General features: G+C 34.3%; 1 protein-coding gene across 2 annotated transcripts in view; it reads right to left on the reverse strand.

Annotated features, from left to right (window-relative positions):
* Positions 1 to 844: 844 nt before the first annotated feature.
* Positions 845 to 18849, reverse strand: part of LOC136041904 (muscle-specific protein 20-like) — a 93809-nt gene continuing 75804 nt past the window's right edge. For both annotated transcript variants that reach the window (XM_065726698.1, XM_065726699.1), the window contains exons 3-5: positions 12143 to 12272; positions 4106 to 4226; positions 845 to 1220 (exon numbers count right to left, since the gene is read on the reverse strand). In XM_065726698.1, the coding sequence (XP_065582770.1) occupies positions 1029 to 1220; positions 4106 to 4226; positions 12143 to 12272 (443 nt within the window). In that variant the 3' untranslated portion in view covers positions 845 to 1028. The remainder of the gene's footprint in view (positions 1221 to 4105; positions 4227 to 12142; positions 12273 to 18849) is intronic.

The following is an 18849-nucleotide window of genomic DNA, read 5'->3' on the forward strand; positions in this document are numbered from 1 at the left end:
CTCGTTTTATTTAATTGAATAGTTTTAATTATAATAGTAGAAGCTGCAGTAATATTTACAGCAACAGTCGCAACTGCAGTAACAGTACTAATATTAGTGGTCATAGCCACAAAAAGTAGCACATGTAGTCAACAGTTGTTGCACTCGTGGTAGCAAGCTGTTGTAATTGAAGTCACAAGTACTTGTGGTTACAGTCACAAGCAGTTGCAGTTGCAGTCATAAATTTTCATAATTGCAAGTAGTCTCAGTCGCAAGTACTCATAGGTTCAAGTAGTCAGTGTCACAAGTGGTCATAGTAGCAGCTTGTCACAGTTGCAAAAAGTTGCAGTTACAAGCAGTCGTAGACACAAATAGTCACAGTCGCAATTACAAGTTACATTAGTCACAGTCATAAGCAGTCATATTCGCTAGTATTCGCACTCAGAATTAGATGTAGTAGCAAATAGTCAACGTCAGATATAGTCGCATTAGTAGATGCAAATAGCCACGGCCACAGTGAGAAGTACACACTGTGTACACGGTGACCGTCGAAAGCAGTCGCAGCCAATAGCAGTCATATTCTCAAGTAGTTTTAGTCGCAAGTAGTCACGCTTGCAAGTAGTCCCAAGTAGTCATCGTCGCAGTCGAAAATATTCAGAGTTTCAGACCATTCTTTAGATATTGCTGTCTTCAGACCTTCTGACAACCTTCCTGCAAATAGTGGTGCTTTGATTTTGACTGACATCACCATCCATATTTTCTTGAATTTTTATACTAATAATCTTAGCCTATATGGAGAATCAGGATCAAACACGTCTCCTTAACGAAATCGTAGTTTTTGAAGTGTAAGGAGGAACAACCAAAATAGATAAGAGAACAAATATATTAAAACAATAAAAAGAAAAAGAAAAAATGAGCCAATATTTTGAAAAGAAGCAAAAGGAATTCATGACAACTAACAAAGAAAAATAAAACAAAAATGGTATAATTTTTCCATAGTAGCAAAGTATTCACTTAAACAGCAAATTTATAGCAGCATCGAAGGAGCATTATTTTCCTAGTAGTATCTTCCTCGTGGCCCCAAAGCTTTGCCCAGACTGTGTAGCTCCTTTGTTTGTGCCATATTGAAGGCCAATCACAGCTTCACCAGCTCTCAATTGTTCTTCTGTAAAAGTTCGACGGTTTTGAGATGCAGGCTTAGGCCCCAGCCATGGGCCTTGCCATTCTGGATGTTTATATGTCTTTAAATAAAAGAAACAACTATTTTATTGGTTTCGCCAAGTAATCTAAAAATTAAGATTTAATAAAATTTAGCATACAGGGGCTGTAAAAAAAACTTGCAATTTATTGCAAAAAAATGGGTATAACATATCCGTGCTAGATCTAAGAGGAGAGGTAAGAGAGGATATTCAGTACGTTGTAGGGAAAAAGAATGACCATTAATTTTACTCTTTTTAGAACTGCTGAAATCTTGTTGTGAGAAACAAAAATAACATTTAACATCACAATTAATTATCCACTGAAAACTTGTCAATGAGACAATTTCAAGAATGAAGAATTGTACAACCAGTAAGTCGAACTTAAGTAGCAAAAGAAAGTTAAATATAAACCTAATAATATCTTCAAGCTACAAAAGGCCTCACTTTTTAAACTAAGGAACTTCGTAAATGATTTTTTTTTTATAATAAGTTGCAATCTAATTTTATTTAAGGATTGTCCATCCATTGTCTACACAAATTTGTATGGTAGCCCCGAGCTTAAACACATATCAAGGAATATTATTCGATTTGAAAATGTATAGCAAAGAGCTCTCTATTTTTACAAGTAACTAGCGCTAACAGCTAGCGCCAGGAGAAACAATGCCAAGAGAAAATATGATAAAAATACCAGCGTTAAGGACACAAAGATAAAGAGAATATAACTAATTAATTGGAGTATGCAACTAAAAGGCATAGTACAAGGGTTGTGCATTGCAACCTAAATAAACGTAGTGGCTCGAAGCATTAAGATATTGTATCTTTAAAGTATAAACATTTAATTCCACTTGAATGTAAACAGTCAAATGGACCACTAAAGACCGCAAGAGCGGAAAGATAGATTTAATTGCTTAGGCATGACAGAAGCTTCTTTGCGTGGGTAAGATCAATGAAAAAAAATTAAAAACAGCAAAGCTACCGGAGTATGCTCTGGAGTATTTCAGTTTCTGGAATAGGGTAGAAGTAAACATAATTCTAAGCTACTAGATGCAACCACCGAGATCCTTAATGAGGGACTACTTTCAGCAGACTGTCATCAGATACAGATGGCACACCTCAGACAATTCGTAGTAGCAAAATTTCAGTAAGGAGCGAGGCCGGCTAAAAGTAACCAAAACTCTAAAAAAATTATATATCATAGAAATATCCACATAAAATGAATTGGCTTTTTATTATGACTTAAGTATTATGACTTTGTTATGACTTTATTTTTATTATAAATTTTTAAGTATTTAAAATCTATTAAGCTTGAAGTTCTGGGTCAAAAGTTATGACCCTAAAAAAAATTCGCCTAATTTCCGAAAAGGGAGTAAAATACCCCCAAAAGGAAGTGATCTTGATGAAAATAAAGTCATCGAATTCTAGTATATCAGAGAACTCTTTTGCAAAACGAAAAGAAAAATGAAAATATATCTTTAAGCCATGAAAGCATTAGCATCTAAAATGAAAAGGAGATACTCTAGATTTTTTCTTGGGGGGGGGATTATATTTTTCGTTGATTTTGCATATCACCCAGATAGACAAAGGCTGTACCTCTGAATAAATAAATCACTCATAATAGGAGGGAGAAAGCTTGCATACCCTAGCTCCAGGCAGGGATGAGAACACAAAAACTACTCTACCCTTTTTGGAAGTCTCTCGGGAGGTAGCCAAAATAAAACTTATACATAGAGCTGGATGGAGATAAAACGTTCACCATTCTCTTGTAAGTTCGTTATCCTGTTTTTAGTTAAGAACGCTCAGGCATGTAGTGGTAGCGCTAGCGCTCCAAAAACGAACTAAAAAATTATGGGCTAGTCAATATAGAAGCCTAACATTCCAACAAGAATGCAGGAATCAAAAAGGGTAACACACACCTTAAAACGAAACTTTTACTAAATCTGTATCTTGAGACAGGCTAAATCCATGGCGTAGCATCACTTTTTCGGGGCTAGGAGAGGGCCATGACCTATGGCCATATCCTTAAGTACAAATTTTTGTTAACACTATTTTTACGTCAGTTAATAGGCAGGATGGTGAGCAGCTTGTGAAGTACACAGATTTACGTTTTCTGGCTCTTACACTCTGCTTATTTTAAAACTAAAATAATTTTTGTAATTTTAGTAATATTTTACTAAATTTTAGTAATTTTACTAAACGAATTTTACTAATAATTTTAGTAATTTTACTAAACGAATTTTACTAAATAATTTAGTAATTTTACTAAACGAATTTTTACTAATAATTTTAGTAATTTTACTAAACGAAAAATTAGTTAGACTGCAGAAATCAACAGAGCCTTAAACTGAAAGCTAATATTTCCAAATATTTCGTTAAAATAGGAATGTTTAGAATAATCAGATATTAAAGCATTCCAGGATGTAAAACCACGCAAAATACTAAGTCTGTATAGACCATGGTCTTTCCCGCTGTTCTTTGTTTTGCAAAAGAACCGATAAAACACACAAAAATCAGTAAAAAAAATCAGCAGGAACATCAGCCACTGCCCATCAGCCAACGGGCAGTGGAACGAAAAATGATAAAAACAACAACATTGATTAACTATCAACCGAAGCAAGTTCCAAAAATGAGTAACTTGCATCTTTTGATAGAACAGATATTCCATTGCAGTTGATGGAACATTAAGGTGAATTAAAAATTTAGCCGAAACATAATCGAACGGTTTTTGCTTATTATTTGACGCTTAGATGAATTACCGGAATTACAGGTCTAACCACCAACTTCTTTACCTTTACTATGGCTGTGGCAGTACTTGTAGCAACATCAGGCATAAAAAAAATATATGAGAATATTTTTAGAATACCTAATTCTTTTCTTTTTATTAGCTTGCTACCAGTCTTAAATACCTTAGTTGCATAGATAATACTCACAGTACGTCCTAAAGCGAAAAGAGTTGTTGTAACCATCGCTACATCTTTCCTTTCCCACAAATCAGATGTTTGAAATACATCCTGTTCGGGAACACCATAGATTTTACATGCTTCCTGGAACCTACAAGAGCATAAAGAAATCATTAATCTCCACCATAATTTTTTTTCTTCCAATCTTCATTTAAAAATTAATCTTAAACTTAAATAACTTTATCCAAGAGACCATAGACAATGGCAGACCAAACTGGCCAAGACAGTTTTTACAAAAAATTTTTTAACTATTTTAAGTCTTTATCTTTCTTCAGCCTTTTCTTTTCAACGCTTTCACTTAATATCATATGGAAAAGTGATGAAACAATATCTTGATTATTTATCTTGTTCTTTTTTGGAAAACACGAGGATACATTTAAATTTTACCAAAGGCAAAACCAAACAACGCAGACAAAGATAAACACATTGACGTACACGCCTAGATGAAAAAGATTCACACATACAGAAACACAAGTAGATGCTCGCACATGATGTGTAACAGAAAACTACTTATCAAACAGTTCGCGGTAACGAATGAAGTGGAGAAACACCCCTAAAAACTAAAGAAATCTTAATGAAAATTGCACTATCAGGTTCAACGAATCAGAGAACCTTACTACACAAGTTTGAAGCTTCCATCTTTAAAAATGTGGAAGTCATTAATTTTTTTTTCCGGGGGGGGGATCACGGATGCCTGGTTATTTCTTCTTTTTTTTTCTCTCTCTCTCTCTTTTTCCCAGGGGGATCGTATCGAACAGACGATCCAAAACGATTGGATGAGGGATCGACCAAACGGAGATCAAAAGTTCTAGTGTCCTTAGTGTCCTAGTGTAAGGTAGTGGGCCCCCTTCCGCGCCCTTTTTTCTCGAAAGTCATTCGACCAAAATTTTGATAGAGCTATGTTGTTCAACATAGTTAAAGCGGTTCAATAACTATGCCTCTGGAAATGCATAACCCCCTGGGAAAGGACTATAAATTATGAAATTTGTCATTTATTTGCATATAGTATTTGTTATCAGGATAAATACTTACATTTTCCAGGTGGGAGGGTTGCAAGAAGGGGGTATCTTCAACAAGCAGAATTTTTAGTGGGGAGGAATTTTCCAGGGGGAATTCCAGGGTTTTTTAGTGGAGTTGGAATTGTCTGTAGGATTTTGGTGAAGGGGGGAGGTGAATATTTACGACTAAGACTGCTTGCGTTTGTGACTACTTTTAACTACAAATACTTATATCTGTGACTAATTGTGACTCCAACCCCTTGTGACTGTAAATCCGCCTATCTTTGACTGCAACTATGACTACTTGGAACCGCTATTGCAACTACACGTAACTGTGGCAGCGACAACTACTTGTTTCTCCTGCTACTTAGGCCTGTGGCTGTAACTTCTCGTGACTGTGACTCCAAATAATTGACAGAGTGACTGTGACTACTTACGTCTCTGAATATTTGTGACTGCTACTTCGACTACCTGGAACCGCGACTGCCACTACTTGCGACTTCCTGAAAAGTTCACTGAAGCCCTTTCATACCCTTAGTACCCTTAGCCCTTTCAGAATCACCCAGGATTAAACATTCTCTCTTCCCAAATGATAAATTCTAAACATGAACAATGGCTAATTCGCTTGATTTACAAGATTTTCCCATGGGGATGTGGAGGGCAAGGCCTCCCCGGAGGTATAGTTATTAGGTCGTTCAGACTGTTTTGAAAAAATGGCTCATTGAAAATTTCTATAAGTGTCGATGGGATATCTAAAAGGGTGAGGGTGAGGGCTACTTACCTTCTGATCACTTTTCAACACTCCCTTCGTCATGCCCTGAAAGTTGCAGCTTAACACGCTTAGTCGTTCCTGAGATAATTGCTGGCAAACCCTTTTTACAACCATCTTGTACATAGTGCGTTTTCATTTCCTTCAACACCCCAAGGCATTTCCTGACAGTTATTACAAGTAGAAGTAATTGCATTCGCAAGAAGTCATAATCACAGTCGTAAGCAGCTACAACTGTAGTAGCAAGTAGTCGTAGTTGGAGTCACAAGGATGCACAGTTGTAAGCAGTCGTGGTCACAGAAATAGTAGTATTAGTTGTGGCCCTGAAAATTTCAAATTTATACCCTTAGCCGTTCTTAAGATATTTCAGATATATTGATAAACTGGATACATATAGCATATTTTGACTTACTTCAACATCCCCTTCAATATTCCCGGGATTTTCAATTTTATGTCCGCAGCCTTTTCGGACCCACCCACGATCAAACATTCCCTCTTTTTCAAATTATAAGTCCTTTACGTAAACAACTGGCAAATTACGTAATTTGCAACCTTCGCCTCAAAGGCTGTTGGGGGCGTGGCCCTTAACATGTCCTATAAGTTTTCATTTAATACCTTCAGCCGTTCTTGAGGTAATGCTGATACGCCTTATTGGCAACAAGCATGCGCCTATTGTTTCTTTTTTTTACTTTGCTCGACAGTTTTTCTTTTAAATTCATCTTAATACATTTGAAGTTTTTGGAGACCTGGGATCAAACATGAGCCCCCTTCCCAGTAACAAACCCTATACTTAAACAATGGGTAACTTACATAATTTATAGCCCTTTTTCCCAGGTTTATGAGGGATCATATCCTCCCTGGAGGCATGGTTATTTGACCTTCATACTATTGTAAATAAAACTGTAATCTCGAATTTTGATCAGATATCTTGGTCGGAAGGAAAACCATAAAAGTGCTAGGGGAGGGGGGCAATTGCTCTTTAATCCCTTTTGCTCTTAAAAAGGATACTAAACTGAAATTGCAATCCTTCCACAATCACCCTTTACGTATGAAATGGGTCTAAAGAAGAATAATACATCGAAGTTTCATGATTAATTATTACTGGAAACGCAAGAGTGTTGGTTCTGATACAATTTATATTCTTTCAAAACTCAAGAAACAAAGAAATAATATACTAGTGACCGCAAAGTTGGTAAGCTGAATTAAAAATTTACATACTGATTTATTAGGTAACTTATTGGTCTTACTAGCTGCAATATCAAGATCTATTACTATAAATTTGAAGGTCCGAAGACATACTTAAGTATCCTTCGAAATCAAGAAGAAATAAAATAATGCCCACTCCAAGAATCCAAATACCTGTACAAGACATCAAACATTCATTTTAAAAACAAAAACAAAGTCACTAATTAAACTGGGTCCATTTTAACAAAGTTACTCCAAATTCAGCAGATTCAAGTTATATAAAAATATCGGTCTTATTGGTCTTACCAGCTGCAATATCAAGAGCTATATAAAAATATCGGTAACTTATCGGTCTTACCAGCTGCAATATCAAGAACTATAAATATAAATTTGAAGATCCGAAGACAAACTTAAGTATCCTTCGATATCAAGAAGAATTGAAATAATACCCGCTCCAGAAATCGAATTAAATAAAAAAAAACTAGTTTTTTTAACTGAAAGTAAGGAGCGACATCAAAACTTAAAACGAACAGAAATTACTCGGTATATGAAATGGGTTGTCCCCTCCGCAGTCCCACGCTCTTTACGCTAAAGTTTGACTCTTTGCCACAATTCTACTTTTTAAAACAATTAAAAACTTTAGCGTAAAGAGCGTGGGACTGCGGAGGGGACAACCCATTTCATATACGGAGTAATTTCTGTTCGTTTTAAGTTTTAATGTCGCTCCTTACTTTCAGTTAAAAAAACAAGTTTTTTTTATTTAATTTCTGAACGTTTTTGAATTAATGCATGTTTGATTTTGGCTCTCCGCACATAAATTATTGAAATGAAATTAGTATATTAATTTTTTTTGGCTAAATGGCTTTCTCTTAGTTTTGATCAGACGATTTTGAGAAATAAGGGGTGGGGAAGGAGGCCTAGCTGCCCTCCAATTTTTCGGTTACTTAAAAAGGCTACTAGAACTTTTAATATTCAACGAACGTTTTTATTAGTAAAAAATATACGTAACTTAAGAATTAACTTACGTAACAAACTTTTATATTCTTATATTTTTATTATGTGTACGAGGGGGTTTGTACCCTCGTTAATACCTCGCTCTTTACACTAAATCGTAAGTTTTGTCCCAATTCTTTAAGAATGACCCCTGAATCAAAAAGGCCGTAGAATAAATAGTTGAAATCACTAAAAATATTTTAGCATAAAGAGCGAAGTATTTATCTCCTCCTAAATACCTCGCTCTTTATGCTAAAGTATTTTTAGAACCCCTCATATGCGTAATAATCTCTGTTCGTTTTAAATTTCAATGCTATTCCTTACTTTCATTTGAAAAAACGTTTTCATGTTTATTTTTTCATTGTTTTTTTTTTATAGTAATGCTAGAAAATCCTGCGCCCTTTTCATTGAATTTTTCTTCCCCCATGACATATTCCTCAAAGGAAAGATCCTCCCACAAAGCCCTCTCCCATCAACCCCGCCCCCAAACCAAAAAATCCCTATGAAAACGTCTGTACACTTCCTAATAACCATTACTATATGTAAACACTGGTCAAAGTTTGTAACTTGCAGCCCCTCCCTCAGGGATTGTGGGGGAGTAAGTCATTCCCAAAGACATAGTTATTATGGTTTTTGACTATGCTGAACAAAATGGCTATCTTAAAATTTTAATCTGTTGACTCTTGGAAAAAATGAGCATGGGAGGGGGCCTATTTGCCCTCCAATTTTTTGGTCACTTAAAAAGGGCACTAGAACTTTTCATTTCCGTTAGAATGAGCCCTCTCGCGACATTCTAGGACCACTTGGTCGATAAGATGACCCCTGGGAAAAAAAAACAAAAAAAAACAAACAAACAAATAAACACGCACCCGTGATTTGTCTTCTGGCAAAAAATACAAAATTCCACATTTTTTAGATAGGAGCTTGAAATTTTTGCTATAGAGTTCTCTGATATACCGAATGCGATAGTGTGATTTTCGTTAAGATTCTATGACTTTTAGGGGATGTTTCCCCCTTTTTTCCAAAATAGGGCAAATTTTCTCAGGCTCGTAACTTTTGATGACAAAGACTAAATTAATTGAAACTTATATATTTAGAATCAGCGTAAAAATTCGATTCTTTTTATGTATCTTTTAGCATCAAAATTCCGTTTTTTAGAGTTTCGTTTACTATTGAGCCGGGTCGCCCCTTACTACAGTTCCTTACCATGAACTGTTTGAAAAGAAAATAATTCGGTATTTCGGGGCTTCTGACATTATTACTTCTTTGCGGAAGTTAGGCTCAAAATTGAAAAAGGATTATATTTTTTCTCTGGGCCCCTTCCACCTCTTAGTCCGTTTATTTTCCCGTTAGTTTTCGCTTTATAGTTGTGTTATCTCTTAGCAGTTCTTTCGTTAGTTGAGTTATGGTTGTGGTATATATGTTTTATCGCTCGTATAGTTGTGTTATTTTCAAATTATACTCCATAATAGAGAGGCTCCGAACACCCAGCATTGTATATTAAGCTCTTAATTTGACGTTTTTTTCTAACGTGACCAGATTCGTCCTGCGCCCTTTTCATTGAATTTTTTTCCCCCATGGCATATTTCTCCAAGGAAAGATCCTCCCACATAGCCCCCTCCCTCAGCCCTACCCCCAAAACCAAAAAATCCCCCTGAAAACGTCTGTACACTTCCCAATAACCATTATTATATGTAAACACTGGTTGAAGTTTGTAACTTGCAACCCCTCCCCCAGGGACTGTGGGGGAGTAAGTCATCCCCAAAAACATAGTTATTATGATTTTCGACTATGCTAAACAAAATTGCTATCTCAAAATTTTGATCCGTTGACTTTGGGGAAAAAATGAGCGTGGGAGGGGGCCTTGATGCCCTCCAATTTGTTTGGTCACTTAAAAAGGGCACTAGAACTTTTCATTTCCGTTAGAACGAGCCCTCTTGCGACATTCTAGGACCACTTGGTCGATACGACGACCCCTGGAAAAAAAAACAAAAAAAAAAACAACAAACAAACAAATAAACACGCACCCGTGATTTGTCTTCTGGCAAAAAATGCAAAATTCCACATTTTTGTAGATAGGAGCTTGAAACTTCTACATTAGGGTTCTCTGATACGCTGAATCTGATGGTGTCATTTTCGTTAAGATCCTACGACTTTTAGGGGGTGTTTCCCCCTATTTTCCTAAATAAGGCAAATTTTCTCAGGTTCGTAACTTTTGATGGCTAAGACTAAACTTGATGAAACTTATATATTTAAAATCAGAATTAAAATGCGATTCTTTTGATGTAGCTATTGATATCAAAATTCAATTTTTTAGATTTTTGGTTACTATTGAGCCGGATCGCTCCTTACAACAGTTCGTTACCACGAACTGTTTGATTACCTCTACTAGACATCAAACATTCATTTTAAAAACGAAAACAAAGCCACTAATTAAATTGGGCCCATTTTAACACAGTTACTCCAAATTCAGCGAATTCAAGTCATAAACGTCAATTTTCCCTATGTATTAAAACCATAGATAGTTTTGTGTTTTCAGTAAAGTGCTACTTTTGCATTTATATTGCATGGACGGGGAAGCAATAGTTGCGCCTGTTTTATGTTTTAATTTTGCTCTTTACTTCCATCAGAAAAACTCAGTTTTTGGTGTCAACTTCATTATAAATCCAGTCTTGAAATGTTCCTTGACTTAGCATTCCATTTTTTTTAACAATAGATTCAGCGGAAAGATCTACAATTCCGCATTGAAGTACAACATTTGGCACAAAAGAGGGAGGGGAAAAAACGTTCAAAATAACATACCTTTAGCTGTAAGGAAAATACCTCGTCTACTCTTTTTATGCCATAGGCGGAAACTCTGAGCTTAACATCAAAATGTTAATTTTAGTTTATACAATACAACTAACTTTAAAATGGACTTACAAATTCCAAAAATAAAGCCCCACCCCTTCTCCTAGAAAATAGAAGCTCGGTGCCAACAGGAAGGGCTGTCTATACCTAAATCTCTTCGATATATATATATATATATATATATATATATATATATATGTATATAGTTTATACAATACAACTTACTTTAAAATGGACTTACAAATTCCAAAAATAAAGCCCCACCCCTTCCCCCCTTCTCCTAGAAAATAGAAGCTCGGTGCCAACAGGAAGGGCTGTCTATGCCTAAATCTCTTCGATATATATATGTATATATCGAATATTTTTTCTGAAAACTAGCATATTACAATTTTTCAGTGTGAAAAAAAAAACTCCCGGTTCCCGTAGTACTTTTTATAAGTCATTTTGCTAAAAGAAATTAGAGACATCTGAGCAAATTGAATTGGAATAGATGGCATGAGATAAAGAAATTGAGTTACCTGGACTTTTTGGAAAGATGATAACTGCAATCAGATCCCATAACAAAAATAATCAGGTGCTTTCTTTGTAAAAACCATGCTGTGCTGATAACGAACTGAGCAAATAAAACTTGTAAGCAGCGATTGGTTAACTAATTAGCCACCTTGCTTAATGTTATGCAACAGAAAATGTCAACCGATTTTTGAACGACAAAAAGAAAAGGGTGATCAATTGGAGCTTTGGCGTTTAGATAAATAGTATTCAACTCAAAATATTTTCATTTTGGAATGGATTTCTAGTAAAGTAAGTTTGTTTCTCCTTTGTATAGTTCAGGGGTACCAATTCATAAAAAGAGATTTTTTAAAATGTCTTTCTTTTTACCGAGCAAGGTTTGGTCCTCTGATACTATAACCTGTTCTAGGACCACGTTTTGAATGTATTTTATGTATTTTGATTTTATAGATTTATTATTTGTATAGGCTACATGTATTTTTGCATAAATGTAAATTTGTATATATGCAAAGTTGAATGTATTTTATAGATTTGTATATAATTTGTTTCATTATTCATACATATTTCCAAAAAGTTTTTAGATAGAGCTAAATGAGGAAGGACTAGCCTTTAGACGGAAGAAGTTTTTTGCAGACGGCTATACAATGCATTCAATTATTAGGATTAGAAATAACATTTATCACGCTTGAATTTCCTACTTACTTGCTAATATTTTCCATAAACTTGAACTGTCCTCCATTCTGGTTGAACTTAGGTATAGATCCAGGGCTTAATTTATTCATTAACTTGCAAAGAACTGTTCCATCCCTCAAAATATCTTCATATGGAAGATCTGTAAATTAACGTTAAGTACAGATGAAGAGCAAATGAACGAGGCTAATGAAAATTTATTATTTACTATTATAAATTGACTAAAATATAAAGCTATAAGTCGTTATTGACTATTGCAGTATAATTGACTGTTATAAAACATAAAAATAAATACGAAAACAATGTTGTGAAGAACAGTCCACAGACTAAAAAGCTAGTTAAGACTAAGAAAGTTAGTAATATAATGGAAAAGAAAAAATAAAAGGAAATAAACTTCTCTGTAGTTTTTTTGCTCTAACTCTTAGGTCAGGATAAAAATACAAGTACTACCCTCAAATACTAATGAGAATCTATAAAGTTTAAAATATTCCCAAACACTTGCAAAAACTTGGAATGTGGAGTTGAATTTTTCTTTCAGATCAAGATTTCTCAGATTTTTTAGTTTTCTTTAAATCATATCGTTTCATAAAATACAAAAAGCGTTGTTTTTCCAAATCTTATGTGTTTTTATGTATATAATTTTTATGCGTATAATTTTTGGAATGGAAGAAGAGCGTGCGCAGCTATGTTGGCCTCAGGTAGCTTGTTGCTGCAGTGAATTACTGGTATTAGTAGTATTAGTTATGGGTTTTTTCATTAAATTTTAGGGAAGTCTCTCTTCCCTCCCTAGAACGAAAAAATATAAGCCGTCAAAATTCAAAGTTCTCTAAGAGATAGAATTTCCAGAGCCAATTTAGTGCACAAACCAGTGGAGACACTGATCCTTGGAGGAGCGATGCCCTTGCTCTCTTAGAGCAAATAGTCAAAAAAAAAAAAAATCACAAATACAACAATCAATAAAGGTCCCAGCACGGATCTAAAATAGTAATGAAGTAGCGATAGTTTCCCGGTAAACTCCCTTCCCCAAGACCTAAAAACCAATACAGTCAAAACCCAAAAATAAAAACTAACAATAAATTCGAGCAAAAAAGTCACAGTCGTTGGTCTAGCCCAGGCCCTCTTAAACTATGAGTCGCGATCCCAATGGGGTCGCGGAAAAATCAAAATAATTTTTGACCATGGATAAATGGCTGAACTTAAATAAAAAGGGTAATGGTTTAAATGATATTGCAACGAAGTCTCCTTGGGCAGGATAAAGTTATGTAAAACGGGCATTTAATGAGTAAAAAAAAATATTATCGGTCTTTTCTTCAATCTGGCTTTACATTTCAACTTTGTAAGGGTTGTGAACAACCACTTGGTTTGAACTGCACTAAATTATTGGCTTTGGATAGTATGAAACCATTAAAATTAAAAAGACATCTTGAATCCAAGTATGTTTCGTATGTCAATAAACCAAAAAATATTTTGAAAGACTGTATAAATCCTTAAGTAAAGAAAAGAAATTCTTTGAAAAATTTCTGACCATTAATGAAAGATATTTGCTTTCGGCATATGTACTGTCATATTGTTTTGGTAAAAATAACACGAGCCAAGAGCTGGCGGGCGCTTTATCTTTGAGACACTCAGCCGACCGTCAGAGTCACAAAATGAGATTTAAGATACCAAATACCCTTAAGATTTCGGCGGAAACTGCTTTAAGGCACTGCTTTTTAAAATTAGAAAAGATAGAATCTTATAAAAGAATTTTAAGACTAAATGTAAAAATAAAAAGCCGTCCATCGTTGGAAAAGATCTTATACTACCTGCTGCTATTAATATCGTAGAAATACTACATGGATGTAAACATGGTGATGATTTTTAAAATATTCTTTGTCGAATGACACTGTCTCAAGTAGAATTTCTGATATTAACAAGGGCCATCTAGTGCAACTAGTAACAAGAATTAAAGAAAGCCCAAAATTTTCAGTTCACTTGGACAAAACAACTGATATTACGAAATTGGCTTAGTTGTCAGGTATGTTTATCAAGAAAACATGGAGGAAGAGTTGTTATTTTGTCGTTCTATGAAGGACCATACTACAGGTAAAAACATACATTGTAAAATGGACGAATTTTCAGAAACTTAAGGTTAAGAATGGAAAAGTTGATCTTTACAGCCTTTTACTGTATTAAAAAGTAGACTTGAGAGAAATAGTCAAACTTTAGCGTAAAGAACGGGGTGTTGAGGAGGGAACAACCCTTTCATATATGGTGTAATTTCTGTTCGTTTTAAGTTTTAATGTCGCTCCTTACTTTCAGTTAAAAAAAACTCGTCTTTTTTAATTGTTATGAAAGAATGAAATCGAAATATTTTTAAGCAAAGAAAAATATTAACTTGCTGCTTTTTTTTCAAGATGACTTATGACTATCCAAGCTGTCTTATTTGTCAGAGATCATTGCGAAATTAAACAGTGTCTAGCTGTCTCTTCAAGGAAAGAAATTTCAATATATTTACCTTGAATGATAAAATTGAAAGTTTCACTAAAAAAAAAAAAATCAATATTCGAAAATTAGAAAACAATTCGATCGAGATGTTTTCCAGTGTTGATAATCTTATAATCGAGAGAAATCATTGTAAATGCTTATTCGAAATATTATTTTAGATCATTCAAAAGTGCTAAAAACACAGTTGTGTATATTTTAACATTAAGTATTGATTTCAAAAAGGTACCTTGGATCCAAAAGCCATTTTGAATGGCCACCTGATTTTGAATGGCCACATCTTTTGTGAGATTGGCCACCTGTCACTTAAAACTCAAGAGGAATTTGCTGAGCTTTTGAGCAACTCACACTTAAGCTACAATTTCCCCCCAAAAAAATTCGACTGAATTCTGAACCAGAACTAGATCCAGTGTTCCAAGATCTTCTACAATTCAAAATAACATATCTATGTTAAGTTACTTTCCCAGCTTTAACAGATATTAAATCCCAATATTGCTCATTGCTAAAAAATATTGAAGAAGTCTTTTGTCCATCAGTCTCAAACATGCCATCAAGGACTAATTTGTTATGCAATTGAAAAAAAACAACAGGCACATCCATGTCATTAAATTTTTTCTTTGATTTTAAATTTATACTTTCCACTCAATAGGAAAATAGGATATGAAAATAGAGCATATATTTTGTTTAACTATAATAAATACAATTTTACAGCTTTTTGAGCAATTCTTAATTTAGATTTTTGCATACTTCTAAACGAATTCTAAAACAACATATTTTCGTGTGTATATTGTTACCTTATAAATATAGATTACTAGCTGTTGGGGTGGCGCTTCGCGCCACCCCAACACCTAGTTGGTGGGGGCGCTTCGCGCCCCCCCCAAGCCCCCCCGCGCGCGTAAGTCGTTACGCGCCATATTAGTTACGCGCCATTGTAGTTGTGTCCCTATGTCCCACCTGTGAATATAGATATATATATATATATATATATATATATATATATATATATATATATATATATATATATATATATATATATATATATATATATATATATACATATATATATATATATATATATATATATGTTTTTAACTACGTAAAACTTGCGAATATACAACATTCTTTGCTGTCCCATTGTCTGTGCATATAAATAGATTGTCAGGTTTACCGACTCTTGAACATGCAACATATAATGGTCCATGGGAAAACAATCCGTATTCAGATCTATACCTCATGATTCTAATGATTGCCCTTGAGCTTTGTTGATGGTGATTGCTAATCGACCATTCCCTGAGTCGCCATCGTCATTTATATATCCCCCTGTGCACCCCGGCGTCTTCTTTGTAGTTATGTCCCTGTGTCCCGGTCGTCATTTATATTCCCTGTGTCCCGGTCGTCATTTGTGTCCCGGTGTTCCAGTCTGTGATTTCTCTTTGAGTGTCCCGGGCGTCATTTATATTCCTTGTGTCCCGGTGTCCCGGTCGTCATTTATATCCCCCTGTGCCCCCCGGCGTCCCCATTGTAGTTGTGTCCCTGTGTCCCGGTCGTCATTTATATTCCCTGTGTCCCGGTCGTCATTTGTATCCCGGTGTCCCGGTCTGTATATACATTCGTTTTTTAGTTTTGTTTTTCTCCTTTATTTTTTTCCTTTTTTCTTTTTTTTCTTTTTTAGTTTATTTAGATTTTTAGATTTTTTAGTTTTTTTATTAGTTTTTAGTTTTTTTGTAGTTTTTACCATTTTTTTAGTTTTTTTTTTTTACTTATGTCCTGGTCGTCATTTATACTCCCTGTGTCCCGGTCGTCATTTGTGTCTCGGTGCTTTGTTGATTGCTAATTTATATTATATTTATATTTATATTTTTTATATTTATTAATATTTTTTTAGTTTTCTTTTTCTCTTATTTTTCAGTTTTTTCCTTTTTTTTTAGTTTTTTCTTTTTTAGTTTTTAGTTTTTTTTTGTTTTTTACCTTTTTTTAGTTTTTTTAGTTTTTTAGCTTTTTTAGTTTTTTTATTAGTTTTTAGTTTTTTTTTTTTAGTTTTTGCCTTTTTTTAGTTTTTTCAGTTTTTTTTAGTTTTTTACCTTTTTTTAGTTTTTTTTTAGTTTTTTAGCTTTTTTAGTTTTTTTTTCTTTTTAGTTTTTTTTGTAGTTTTTACCTTTTTTAGTTTTTTTTCTTCTTTTGTATTAGTGTGAAATAATTCAGACGTCATATGCGGACAAACACGATGTCACTCGACAGACAGACAGACAGACATAACCCACAAACAACTTATTTTTATATATATTTATTCATATTTTTTTAGTTTTCTTTTTCTCTTTTATTTTTCAGTTTTTTCCTTTTTTTTAGTTTTTTTCTTTTTTAGTTTTTAGTTTTTTTTTAGTTTTTTACCTTTTTTTAGTTTTTTTTTAGTTTTTTTAGTTTTTTAGCTTTTTTAGTTTTTTTATTAGTTTTTATTTTTTTTGTAGTTTTTGCCTTTTTTTTATTTTTTTCAGTTTTTTTTTAGTTATTGGATTTTTACCTTTTTTTAGTTTTTTTTAGTTTTTTAGCTTTTTTAGTTTTTTTTTCTTTTTAGTTTTTTTTGTAGTTTTTACCTTTTTTAGTTTTTTTCTTCTTTTGTATTAGTGTGAAATAATTCAGACGTCATATGCGGACAAACACGACGTCACACCTGATCCACAGATCCACAGATCCACAGACAACTTATTTTTATATATATAGATTAAAAAAAAGTATGTATTTATCTTTCTTTTATATCTATATGGGGTTGTCAGGAAACTCGGAGTCATAAATGGGGTTGTGAATGAAGATATTTTAAGAAGTCCTGGTTTAGCCCATAGAAAGGAGTAGGGGCAACGTTTCTTGTAACAGCAAATGCTATAGTTATGTAGAAGATTTAGGAATTCCGTGCCATTAAGCCCCTTCCACCATTCTACCCCATAGCTTAATTGGCTGGATCATCTGAATTCTAGAAAGGTGTATTATGTTTATTCAGGGTATTTAAAATAAAACTATGAAAACTTGGAGGAACGAAAATTTTGATCTATTTGAAAAAGATCATTAATTTGGAAGTCCTATAGTTATTCAATTACACAAGATCACCATGCTGTGCCAGGCCTCTTCAGCACGTAGCGATTTCTTGAAGAGAACCGACAATTTTTCGTTATTTACATAGGAATACTTGCCTGTCTTATACTTCTCCCGTTTAAACTTTAGTGTCATATGGACCTCTTCTGTCAAAGCGAATTATTAAAATCGCAAACAATCTATCAAGATCAACGGACATTTACTGAATACTGAATAGAAACTTACTGAGTAGAAATGGAATAGTTAATGGAGGGGATGTTTCAATGAAGAAAATCTTGTATAAAATCAAAACAAATATCTTTGACACTTTTTAAATGGTTAATGGTAGTGAACTGTAAGTAGGGAGCGACCAGGGCCAATAAAAAAGTATTTTGATAGCAATTAATACATCAAAAGAATTACCTTTTTATGCTGCTTCCAAACATAAGAAATAAGTTAACTTGAATTTTGCCCATCATAAGCTAAAGTACTAGGAAAATTCACCCGATTTCCGAAAGAAGGGTGAAACAACCCGAAAAGTCAAGCTATCTTAATGAAAATCACACCTTGATGTTCTTAATATCAGAGAATCCCACTATAGACTTTTCAAGCTCCTGTCTAAAACAAAAGCTAAGAGCTCATATGGCACTTGTGGCGAGGTTAGAAGAGCCAAGAGCTCATAGGGCATGAGCTCCAGCAAAATTCTAAGAATCAATAGATTGATTTAAAATAAAAATCAGAGGCTTAATGCCGGTTGGGATTTAAAATAAGAGCTCTGAGACACGGGATCCTTCTAAATTCAAAATTCATTCAGATCCGATCACCCACTCGTAAGTTAAAAATACCTCATTTTTTCGAATTTTTCCTCTCCCTTCAGCCACCCAGATGGTTGAATCTGGGAAAACGACTTTATCAAGTAAATTCGTGCAGGTCCCTGACATGCCTACCAATTTTCATCGTCCTAGCACGTCCAGAAGAACCGAACTCGCGAAAGCATTGGACCCTTCCCCCTTAATTCCCCAAAGGGAGTGGATCCAGTCCAGTTACGTTAATACGTATCTACGACATATGCTTATACTACCCACCAAGATTCATCCCGATCTCTCCACTCTAAGCGTTTTCCAAGATTTCCGGTTTCCCCCTCCAACTCCCCCCAGTGTCACCAAATCTGG

The sequence above is a fragment of the Artemia franciscana genome, unplaced genomic scaffold (genome assembly GCF_032884065.1).
Source record: "Artemia franciscana unplaced genomic scaffold, ASM3288406v1 PGA_scaffold_49, whole genome shotgun sequence".
In the NCBI taxonomy this organism is placed as follows: Eukaryota; Metazoa; Arthropoda; class Branchiopoda; order Anostraca; family Artemiidae; genus Artemia; species Artemia franciscana.